General features: G+C 41.3%; 3 protein-coding genes across 3 annotated transcripts in view; 2 read left to right on the top strand and 1 right to left on the bottom strand.

Moving 5' to 3' along the window:
• LOC111233814 (receptor-type tyrosine-protein phosphatase N2-like) overlaps window positions 1–12,000 on the bottom strand; it is a 236,598-nt gene that overhangs the window by 178,043 nt on the left and 46,555 nt on the right. The window contains exons 6-8 of the mRNA XM_022761719.1: window positions 9,122–9,512; window positions 714–1,025; window positions 95–135 (exon numbers count right to left, since the gene is read on the bottom strand). Of these exons, the coding sequence (XP_022617440.1) occupies window positions 95–135; window positions 714–1,025; window positions 9,122–9,512 (744 nt within the window). The remainder of the gene's footprint in view (window positions 1–94; window positions 136–713; window positions 1,026–9,121; window positions 9,513–12,000) is intronic.
• On the top strand, window positions 3,462–5,961 carry LOC111233817 (tripartite motif-containing protein 16-like). Its single transcript, XM_022761721.1, has one exon. The coding sequence runs from the start codon at window positions 3,512–3,514 to the stop codon at window positions 5,177–5,179; it is 1,668 nt and encodes a 555-aa protein (XP_022617442.1). The 5' UTR covers window positions 3,462–3,511; the 3' UTR covers window positions 5,180–5,961.
• On the top strand, window positions 6,503–8,919 carry LOC111233816 (tripartite motif-containing protein 16-like). The gene has a single exon (XM_022761720.1). The coding sequence runs from the start codon at window positions 6,591–6,593 to the stop codon at window positions 8,283–8,285; it is 1,695 nt and encodes a 564-aa protein (XP_022617441.1). The 5' UTR covers window positions 6,503–6,590; the 3' UTR covers window positions 8,286–8,919.

Raw genomic sequence — 12,000 nt, 5'->3', positions numbered from 1 at the left:
ATCTGAAGTTCTTTTGAAAACTGCAGGCCATGGGGTTCATTTCCTTCCTCATACAGAAGATATTTTTTTTTCTTACCACAAACTGAACGCTTACCGTGTCCTTCACATTTTGCTCTTCTGTATCCGTATGGCGCTCTGTTGGGAGAAAGAGTAAATACATTCATACATTTTGTGTTCATCAGGGAGGGGTATAGAAAGAGAGAATGTTTTAATCAAACAGCACAATAATAAATGTGCACAAAGAGCTTAAAGCCAGTTGCAGATCTTCAAATTTCAAGGATATTTTCTTGATTGCAAACTCATCCTTGTGTTATATTTGACTGATGTGCTCCTGTAGTAATTTTGTTTTTCACTGATTTTCACTCGTTATTAAACCCTGAAAAAAACACCAGTAAATGTGCAACATGGTTCAGTATTTTTTAGCCATTTTTAAGGTATTTGTTGGCGCTTTTACTTGTAGTGTAAACATTTTCAGTCGGAGTGGTCTCAGTGGACGGTGAACCATTAAAACTGGCTCTGTTTATTCTGAGCTAAACAGGATGCCTATTAATTTTCACATTGATTTTTATGTTGCACTCTTGTGCCGAGTTATTTGAGAGCTCCTTTTTTTTTTTTTTTTTTCAACATACAGAATTATGTGGATACTATACACTTGCTTTTCAGCGTCTGCTCAATACTTAAATTGTGTAAAAACAAAATCACTATGAAATTACCTTGAAGTGCTGCCGGCATCTTAGAAGTGCTCCCCTGTGGTTTCAGTGTTGGAGCAGTCTCCAACAACTTCTCCTCTTCCTCATCTCTGGCAGCCTCCTCCTCTTCTCCCTCCCCATTCCTCAGCTCTCCCTCCAGGTCTCTCGGTCCAGTTCTCATGCGAGTCAGGCCCCTGTTGATTCCTTGGTCCTGGTCGACCACCTGCAGGGCGTCAGCGATCAGGCTGGACAGCTGATCCACGTCCTGTGGTGTCAGGTCGTCCACGTCCACATGCTGCCTCCCAGCGTTCTTCAAAACGTTCTCGATGAACCTCTCTGGAGGAGAGATGGACGTGACAGAGGTAAAATAACAGTCAGAGTCAGACACTGTCCTTTTGAATAAATGCTTAAAACGACCTTTGTTTACTTGAGAGCGGAATCTGCAGCTGTCCTCAGCTTCACAGAGAGTTTCAGCTCATTGTTTATGTGTCTGGACCACAACTTACTGTTGTGGTTCACTCTCACCATTCTCATAACAGCAGCAGGCAGCTGTTTTAAGAGAGACAACACTGAAATGCCACTGTCCACTACCTGCTCAACAGCAAACAGCAGACAGAAAGCCAAAGAGAAAGAGAGAGACAGTCTCATAAAAACAGATTAAGACACAACCTAAGGAACCAATCCTGTCATTTTGTAGGGACGGGGGGGGGGGCTAAATACACCTGAAACCTTGTCAGTACAGAGAGAGAAAGTTAGTATTAGCACAACCACTGACACTGTGCCAGCTACTGCCAGTTACAAGCTAACAACCAACATAAACAAATAAAAGATGCTAACTGCGCTAACTGTTCTGATACGTCTACTAGTCTCTGGTTCTGACTGAGGCTCAAACATGTGGCTGAGTCTCTCTGATGTTTCCTCCTCTCACCTGCTCTTTTGCCTGTCCACCTGGAGCAAGCAGGTGGTGGGCGGGGCTCAAGGCCTGATCCAGATTTCTCAATCAGGAAGTAAGAGGAGATGAGCTTCAGCCCCAGTTTTCTAAATTTTTTTCACTTTTTATGTGTGAAAACCATGTTACACAAAATATTAATCATAGTAGAAAGTACATTAATTCAACACAAAGATCAACACACAGCTGTTTTAAGAGTGTTCTGGTATATTTTGCACTATTTTATTTTGAGTTAGTGTTGCACTCATTGTGAAATGAGGGGGGTAATCAAGCTCAGGTTGAACACGATGTTTGAAAAAGGTCACATTTTAAATGGTATTTGCAAAACTTTCTTGTCATTGGTGAATAAATATGAAATATTTTACCCCTGTGATGATGACTAAAAGAATGTGATCTCTGATGATTAGATTTGGTCTGATTTGCCACAAATGACACAAAGAAGTCTAATAAATATGTTAAAAAATATATTATATACCAAGTTTATGATTTCAATGAAAGTTTAATCTGAAACCTCCCTATCGTTGTTCATCTGTTGCTGCTGCTTGTACTGGAATGAGTCAAAGCCTGATAAAATTCCCTCTTCTTCCTGCTCAAGCACAGCAAGTGCCACTCTGTTCATACATTTCTTTGTTTCCTCCCCATCAGATCAGTTTGAAGATTAGATGGCTGGAACAAACATGTGGTGGAGTAAAAAAACTGAACGGCGCTGTGAAAGCTCTAAGTAATTTAAAACTCAGACAGTCGTTGCCACTGAGAGGTGAAATGGCGCAGAAAGGAGTTCGTCTGGACCTGGAAATCTTGTCTTGTTCAATCTGTCTGGCTCTAATGAAGAAGTGACTATTCCCTGTGGACACAGCTACTGCATCAACTGTATTAAGAGGATCAGAAGAAAATCCACAGCTGTCCTCAGTGCAGACAGACCTTCACATCGAGGCCTGTCCTGGTGAAAAGCACCATGTTAGCGGTTTTAGTGGAGGAGCTGAAGAAGACTGGACTCCATGCTACTCCTGCTGATCACTGCTATGCTGGACCTAACTTTGTGTTACCACCTACTGAAGCTCATGTTGAACACTGTGTCTGAAAAAGGTTCATCTTCACATTGTGATTGAAAAGAGTATGATCTCTGTTAATTCATTTGGATGAAACTAAAAGGATGATATCAATAAAATGTTTTTTTTTTTTAAATAATAGAACCAGGTGATCTGCTTCATTCATGGCTTTCTGAATTCAGAGTTGTAGCAAATAACTTACATGATCCAATGATATTTCTTTAAACATATTTAAAATTTGGAGTGATGGTTTGGCTTACGATGACTTTCTGAGTTTGATCTGATTTTCACAAATGACCCAAAGAAGTTTATTACATATGTGAGAAAATTATTATTATATTGTGGTTTTAGTGTTTTATTGACAGATTATTCTGAGGCCTCTCTATCATTGTTCATCTATTTTTTAATGAATAAGAATAAACTGATTTTGAGGAGTGAAATATCTTAGAGAAATATTGAGACATCACCAAACCCTCAGGTGCCTAGAAGTACTTTAAAACTCAAGACATAATTATTATCAAATGAAGAGAAGAATTTTTGTTCAAATGCACAGCTGCTACTTCTTGTCCTGCAAAGAGTCAAAGTCTGATAACCCTCCCTCTTCTTCCTGCTCTCAAACACTTCAAACTCATTTCTTTACATATTTCCTTGTTCCCTCCCCTTCAGATCTACAGTTTGAAGATGGGTGGAACCAACATGTGGTGAAGTGCAAGAGCTGACAAGCCCCGTTCACTGCAGAGACACATGTTGTTCAGATCAGAGCTCAAACTAGATTCAGTTCTACAGAATTGAAACTCAGACGGTCGTTGACAGTGAGAGGTGAAATGGCGCAGAAAGGAGTTCAGCTGGACCGGGAATCCATCTCTTGTTCCGTCTGTCTGGATCTACTGAAGGATCCAGTGACTATTCCCTGTGGATACAGCTACTGCATGAACTGTATCAAAAGTTTCTGGGATGAAGAGGATCAGAAGAAAATCTACAGCTGTCCTCAGTGTAGGCAGACCTCCACACCAAGACCTGTCCTGGTGAAAAGCACCATGTTAGCAGATTTAGTGGAGGAGCTGAAGAAGACTGGACTCCAAGCTGCTCCTGCTGATCACTGCTATGCTGGACCTGAAGATGTGGCCTGTGATTTCTGCACTGGGAGAAAACTGAAAGCCTTCAAGTCTTGTCTGGTTTGTCTGGCCTCTTACTGTGAGAAACACCTGCAGCCTCATTATGATGTAGCTCCATTAAAGAAACACAAGCTGGTGGAGCCCTCCAAGAAGCTCCAGGAGAACATCTGCTCTCGTCATGATGAGGTGATGAAGATGTTCTGCCGCACTGATCAGCAGTGTATCTGTTATCTCTGCTCTGTGGATGAACATAAAGGCCACGACACAGTCTCAGCTGCAGCAGAAAGGACTGAGAGGCAGAGAGAGCTCCAGCTGAGGCGACAACAAATCCAGCAGAGAATCCAGGACAGAGACAAAGATGTGAAGGTGCTTCAACAGGAGGTGGAGGCTATCAATGGCTCTGCTGATAAAGCAGTGGAGGACAGTGAGAAGATCTTCACTGAGCTGATCCGTCTCATGGAGAAAAGAAGCTCTGATGTGAAGCAGCAGATCAGATCCCAGCAGAAAACTGAAGTGAGTCGAGTCAAAGAGCTTCAGGAGAAGCTGGAGCAGGAGATCACTGAGCTGAAGAGGAAAGACGCTGAGCTGAAGCAGCTCTCACACACAGAGGATCACAACCAGTTTCTACACAACTACCCCTCACTGTCACGACTCAGTGAATCTACAGACTCATCCAGCATCAATATCCGTCCTCTGAGCTACTTTGAGGACGTGACAGCAGCTGTGTCACAGCTCAGAGATAAACTACAGGACATTCTGAGAGACACATGGACAAACATCTCACTGACAGTGACTGAAGTGGATGTTTTACTGTCACAACCAGAGCCCAGGACCAGAGCTGACTTCTTAAAATATTCACAGGAAATCACACTGGATCCAAACACAGCAAATACATGTCTGTTATTATCTGAGGGAAACAGAAAAGCAACAGTAATGAGTCAACAACAGTCTTATTCTAGTCACCCAGACACATTCACTACATGTTATCAGGTCCTGAGTAGAGAGAGTCTGACTGGACGTTGTTACTGGGAGGTGGAGTGGAGAGGAGGAGTTTATGTAGCAGTTGCATACAAGAATATCAGCAGAGCAGGGAGATCGGATGAATGTTTATTTGGACACAATTACAAGTCTTGGGCGTTATATTGTGGCCAAAATTATAGATTTTTGCACAACAATATTGAAACTCCAGTCTCAGGTCCTCGGTCCTCCAGAGTAGGAGTGTACCTGGATCACAGAGCAGGTGTTCTGTCCTTCTACAGCGTCTCTGAAACCATGACTCTCCTCCACAGAGTCCAGACCACGTTCACTCAGCCTCTCTATAATGGACTTTGGCTTTTCTCTAATGTAGACACAGCTGAGTTGTGTAAACTCAGATAGACAAAGGTCATTTAAGGTGCAGTTCAGTTCAAAATTATACTTTGTTGATGTGTTCGTTGTTAAAAGCACATTGCTGTCTTGTTTCTGCACTGCACAGAGATCACCTGTCAATCAAACATTATGGGTGGTACTTTGACCTCTTCTCATCTATTGTTGTGTTGATGTTTGAGTTTCTTTAGGTGGAGCTGGAGTCATGGAGGATATCACTGCTCAGGATGATTTTTCTTTACCTAAACTGACATTTCTCCACATGAAAATATAAACTTCTCTGTGCTCTGAATGTTTGTTGAATATTTGTGTTGATGTATTTGTATTTATGAATATAAATAGTTTAAAAACAGTTTAAAAACTGAAATCTGATGCTGGTAACCAGAGATGTAGAAGAGGTTAAAGTACTTCAACTCAGTTTGTAAACAGTCTTAGTTCAGAACATTTATTAGAGATGTACGATATGATTTATGATAAATATGTATAATAAAAATACCTGCCGTGATGCATCATGGTTTGTGGTGTGAAGCTGTAGTAGACGCATCAGCATCATTTCAGGATAAAAAAAAAGCAGAAATCACTGCTTTTATTTATGATTGTTTGTCTTAAGATTCATCTGGATCATTTTGCTGTGTTTTACTTTGTGTTACCACCTACTGAAGCTCAGGTTGACCACTGTTTGAACAAGGTTCATCTGCACATTGAAAACTTTATATGTAGAATTAATTTAACTGTGATGAATAGAGATGAAACTCTTTACTGCTGTGATGATGATTTAAAAGAGTGTGATCTCTGCTGAAGTGTTTGATGAAACTAAAATGATGATATCAATAAAATCTTACTAAAAATAATAAAACCAGGTGATCTGCTTCATTCATGTCCTTCTGGATTTAGAGTTGTCACATATAACTTGTTTGATGTAGTGATATTAGTTTAAACCCATTTGAAACTTGGAGTGTGGGTTTGAATGAGGATGACTTTCTGAATTTGATCTGATTTTCACAAATGACCCAAAGAAGTTTATTGAATATGTGAGAAAATGTTTATACAGCAGGATTATTATTTTTATGAAAGTGTATGTCTGAGAACTAAAGACATGATTATTATCAAATGAGGAGAAAGATTAAAACGAGGAAGCAACGTTTAAATTCAATGCTGCCCCTCCTCCTGCAAAGTGTCAAAGTCTAATAACCCTCCCTCTTCTTCCTGCCCTCAAACACAGTGAGTTCCCCTCTGTCCATATTTCCTTGTTCCCTCCCCTTCAGATCTACAGTTTGAAGATGCGTGGAACCAACATGTGGTGAAGTGCAAGAGCTGACAGGCCCCGTTCACTGCAGAGACACATGTTGTTCAGATCAGAGCTCAAACTAGATTCATTTCTACAGAATTGAAACTCAGACAGTCGTTGACAGTGAGAGGTGAAATGGCGCAGAAAGGAGTTCAGCTGGACCTGGAAATCTTGTCTTGTTCGATCTGTCTGGATCTACTGAAGGATCCGGTGACTATTCCCTGTGGACACAGCTACTGCATCAACTGTATTAAAAGCTTCTGGGAAGAAGAGGATCAAAAGAAAATCCACAGCTGTCCTCAGTGTAGGCAGACCTTCGAACAGAGACCTGTCCTGGTGAAAAACACCATGTTAGCAGTTTTAGTGGAGGAGCTGAAGAAGACTGGACTCCAAGCTGCTCCTGCTGATCACTGCTATGCTGGACCTGAAGATGTGGCCTGTGATTTCTGCACTGGGAGAAAACTGAAAGCCTTCAAGTCTTGTCTGGTTTGTCTGGCCTCTTACTGTGAGAAACACCTGCAGCCTCATTATGATGTAGCTCCATTAAAGAAACACAAGCTGGTGGAGCCCTCCAAGAAGCTCCAGGAGAACATCTGCTCTCGTCATGATGAGGTGATGAAGATGTTCTGCCGCACTGATCAGCAGTGTATCTGTTATCTCTGCTCTGTGGATGAACATAAAGGCCACGACACAGTCTCAGCTGCAGCAGAAAGGACTGAGAGGCAGAGAGAGCTCCAGCTGAGGCGACAACAAATCCAGCAGAGAATCCAGGACAGAGACAAAGATGTGAAGGTGCTTCAACAGGAGGTGGAGGCTATCAATGGCTCTGCTGATAAAGCAGTGGAGGACAGTGAGAAGATCTTCACTGAGCTGATCCGTCTCATGGAGAAAAGAAGCTCTGATGTGAAGCAGCAGATCAGATCCCAGCAGAAAACTGAAGTGAGTCGAGTCAAAGAGCTTCAGGAGAAGCTGGAGCAGGAGATCACTGAGCTGAAGAGGAAAGACGCTGAGCTGAAGCAGCTCTCACACACAGAGGATCACAACCAGTTTCTACACAACTACCCCTCACTGTCACGACTCAGTGAATCTACAGACTCATCCAGCATCAATATCCGTCCTCTGAGCTACTTTGAGGACGTGACAGCAGCTGTGTCACAGCTCAGAGATAAACTACAGGACATTCTGAGAGACACATGGACAAACATCTCACTGACAGTGACTGAAGTGGATGTTTTACTGTCACAACCAGAGCCCAGGACCAGAGCTGACTTCTTAAAATATTCACAGGAAATCACACTGGATCCAAACACAGCACACACACTTCTGTTATTATCTGAGGGAAACAGAAAAGCAACATTAATGAGTCAACATCAGTCTTATTCTAGTCACACAGACAGATTCACCACATGTGAGCAGGTCCTGAGTAGAGAGAGTCTGACTGGACGTTGTTACTGGGAGGTGGAGTGGAGAGGAAGAGTAGGAGTTCGTGTAGCAGTTGCATACAAGAATATCAGCAGATCAGGGAGCTCGAATGAATCTGGATTTGGACATAATGACAAATCTTGGGCATTAAATTGCAACCAAAACAGTTATACATTTTGTTACAACAAAATCAAAACTCCAGTCTCAGGTCCTCAGTCCTCCAGAGTAGGAGTGTACCTGGATCACAGAGCAGGTGTTCTGTCCTTCTACAGCGTCTCTGAAACCATGACTCTCCTCCACAGAGTCCAGACCACATTCACTCAGCCTCTCTATGCTGGAGTTCGGTTTCCTCTTAATATGTGGATTGATTGTAATGGATACTCTGCTGAGTTGTGTAAACTCAAATAGACAAAGGTCATTTAAGGTGCAGTTGGTTTAAATCTGTATTTCAGTTCATCAGTTGATTTTATCTCCATCATTGTTGCTAAAAGCTCATTGCTGTCGTGTTTCTGCACTGCACAGAGATCACCTGTCAATCAAACATTATGGGTGGTACTTTGACCTCTTCTCATCTATTGTTGTGTTGATGTTTGAGTTTCTTTAGGTGGAGCTGGAGTCATGGAGGATATCACTGCTCAGGATGATTTTTCTTTACCTAAACTGACATTTCTCCACATGAAAATATAAACTTCTCAGTGCTCTGAATGTTTGTTGAATATTTGTGTTGATGTATTTGTATTCATGATAGAGAGATTATTATATGTAGAATTAATTTAACTGTGATGAATAGAGATGAAACTCTTTGCTGCTGTGATGATGATTTAAAAGAGTGTGATCTCTGTTGATGTGTTTGGATGAAATTAAAATGATGATATAAATCAAATCTTAATAAAAATAATAAAACCAGGGGCTCTGCTTCATTCACGTCCTGGTTTTCTTCTGGATTTAGAGTTGTCACATACAACTTGTTTGATGTGTTTCTTTTCCACATGTGAGATTCAGGTGAAATAAACTGACATCATTTATTGTGATGTTGATTTTCAATCAGTTTTTAACAGCAGAATGAAGCTGTCATGTTGGTTCTCAATTAAATAAACAGCCTCATAATTTCACCCATATTTACTGTTATTTCTCCTCAATTATATTTTCTGGGAAAGAGTTTATATGATATTCGAATGACTCAGTCCAACACAACAAAGTCAAGAACTGTATGAACATGCTCGTGATTTTCTTAAAGCACGTACCATCCACAGACGAGAGCGGGTCTTTGACTGAAGCCCCTTGAGTTCTTCCCATCTTCAAAAGTCTGGATTTCGAGGCCTCCTTTTTGAGCCCAGAATTTTCTATTCCGTTGCTGTAGAAGGGCGTCAGGCGAGGCGAGGCGGCCTCGTGCTCCTCAGGGCTCATCCCCCCACCGTGCAGGGACAGATGCCTGGAGAGATACTGCCTCAGGGCACCCAGGAGAATGTCACCCTCAGACTGCGTGGCTAGGAGCTGGTTGGCTAGAGGTCTCTGCTTCTGCTGAGGTTGGAGAGATGAAAGAGGAGAGAAGCTGGAGGGAGGTGACTTCTGAGCCGAAGTCTGGGCCTTGGAGCGATAGAAGTCTGCAGGGATACCCGACTGGAAACGGTCACTCTGAAAGAATGAAGATGAGCACATGCATTCATATAAAAAATAGCTACATTGGTCCGTGTGGACATAAAAAAAAACATACATGTTGTACATGTTGCAATATCGTTAAAATCAAAACTTGTCTGTAGAGCCAAGAGGAATTGAATGTTGCAAAATGAGCAGCTGTCCACATGTTGTAGTGTCCTTGAGCGAGATATCGGATCCCAAATTGTTCCAATCGTATGTGCACAGGAGAAAAAAGTGTCAACCAAGTGAGTGAAATATAATTAGAACATTCAAAATCATTATTTAACCACTTCTGTAGACAAGATTAGTTTTCATTATAAAAAATATTAATTCTGTGTTGATGTAGGTTCCTGGTGACCAAGGAGTTTAAGGTGCCAAGTGTGAACAACAAGTCCGACCCCTCATTTTATGTCATCTCTGTAATGTCCACTGTCTGATAAAGGCATAAAAATATATATGAAAAAAAAAAACAAGAGAAATGTCCCATTTGCTCTACTACTATTAAAATCAGAAACAATGAGCTGGAATATTGAGCAAAGATGTGGCTGCACAGCCCAAGAGTGAATGTATGCAACTGAATGCATGTGCGGTAGCATGCACCCTCATCCTGCCTGAGCAGCTTCAGTAAGTCTGTGCATGTTTCTGCTCTGCATCTGTTGTGTTTTTGCTTCTTTGCTACAGGACTGCCAATCAAACACAGTCACTTCCAACTGTCATGAATGTGTTGCAACCACTTTACCACTGGTCAAAATGTTTGAGCCTGGCAAAATAAATACGAGTAGTTAAATACATGTAGTAAAAATATTATAATATTCCTAAATATTTTTTAAAGCATTTACTTCTCCAAATAAGGATATTTATCTTGTTATTCTTTGCAAAATACCACATGGCGAGTTTACTTTACATAGCTCAGTTCATACACTGTCGCAGTGTTAAAGAGCTTTACATACATTTTAACGAATTTCAAACACAAGAGATACTCAAAAAATGGATGTAAAAGAGAATATAAACAGATGTATGAATATATTGTCTGTAAATTTAGAGACAAAAATAAAAAAAATTAATCACAACTCCAATTTACTTTCCCTTGATGAGAAAAAGGCATCTCATTAAGGGTTAGAAATGTAAACTTAAATGTTCAAGCTTTAGTGTGGTCTGCAGAGGTGCACATTGTGAGATGAGCTTGGTAACACTATCTCTGTCTGTTTTTAAAAAGAATTTTAAACCAGTAGTTGCTACTAAAATTTATTTAAAAACTTGTATAGTACCCTGAAAGGCTGGTTACGCTACTGTGTTCTTGGCTCTATTTACCATTTTTTTGATTGTGTATCTTGCTTATTGAATTCATGTTTAGACTGATGGGATAGATGTTTTTGGACCATTTAGTTTTTCTTCTTGGGGTTTTAGGTATTAGGTATGAGGATTTAGGTGTTTGGCAGTTGAGATTGTATTAGTACATGCAGTGAGTGGTTCCCTATTCACAAGCTTCTGAAGCTTATTGGAACGTCCAATTTTCATCCATTGCTATTATCATGTTTTTATGCTTTTACTTATTTGGATTTGTGGGAAATAAATGAAATGAAATGAATATGGTTGAACTTTCTGGTATGACTCCACTCAGTGAGAGCATTTCAATGCAGGAGCTACTTCTTTTGCTTTAATATCATAGACTTTCATCCAACATTTGAACAAAATAATTATTGACGTGAAAATAAAGCCCGGTTTTTGAAAAACAAGTTATTAATCCATCTATGCAACCATATTAACATATCCATCAGCTGCAACAAAAGCAAATTGTCACTGCCAGCTCCATTAACGCCCACCTAGGAGCACAGAAATGGTACAAGCCTGAATAACGGTAAAATTATCATAACAATACCGACATAAACGGGTAAGTTCCTCACAGTTGTCATACTTCTTTATGACTTGTGTATGCGCGGGCCCCTTCTGGTATTTGTCACTGCCGGTATCTCTACTCATCTACGTCACACAGTTGATGCAGTTTATTCCACTCGTCCTCCTGTTCCTTTCTCACTTTCCATCAAGCACGTGAACCTGGGTGGAAGAGGCCACGAGCCCCGAGCGACGCCCGCGGGCTCCACGTCGATCCCCCAGCAGGAGAAAGGCATGTCTGCGGACACGGCGGAGGAACCAGCCACATGGAGAGTTATTAATTAGAGCGGTGAACTCCTGAACTCTCTGCTGGTATTATTTCGCTCGTAACGGTCACGCTGGGAGAAGTCATCAGTTAAGATGGAGAAGCGGGAGCAGAGTGACAACGAAGGATGACACTGGACTCCCTACGGTGAAGGTGTGTGTGTGTGTGTGTGTGTGTGTGTGTCTTTGTGTGCTTCTTTATATAACTGGCTACTTGTTTGAGTGTGTGTGTGTGTATGTGTGGGCACTTTCTTTTTCTGTTAGAGGCAGGTGGCTGTGAATGGAGGGTGGGGCTACATGCAGATGCTGGGGTAAAAACAAATGCCCC

The sequence above is a fragment of the Seriola dumerili genome, unplaced genomic scaffold, assembly GCF_002260705.1.
Source record: "Seriola dumerili isolate Sdu_G_001 unplaced genomic scaffold, Sdu_1.0 BDQW01000432.1, whole genome shotgun sequence".
Taxonomy (NCBI): Eukaryota; Metazoa; Chordata; class Actinopteri; order Carangiformes; family Carangidae; genus Seriola; species Seriola dumerili.
The sequence above is the reverse complement of the archived record's forward strand: the minus strand, read 5'-3'. Positions and strand labels throughout refer to the sequence as shown.

Bases quoted from the DNA above. Each gene is read 5' to 3' on its own strand.
- LOC111233817 (XM_022761721.1), top strand. From the start codon at position 3,512: ATGGCGCAGAAAGGAGTTCAGCTGGACCGGGAATCCATCTCTTGTTCC.
- LOC111233816 (XM_022761720.1), top strand. From the start codon at position 6,591: ATGGCGCAGAAAGGAGTTCAGCTGGACCTGGAAATCTTGTCTTGTTCG.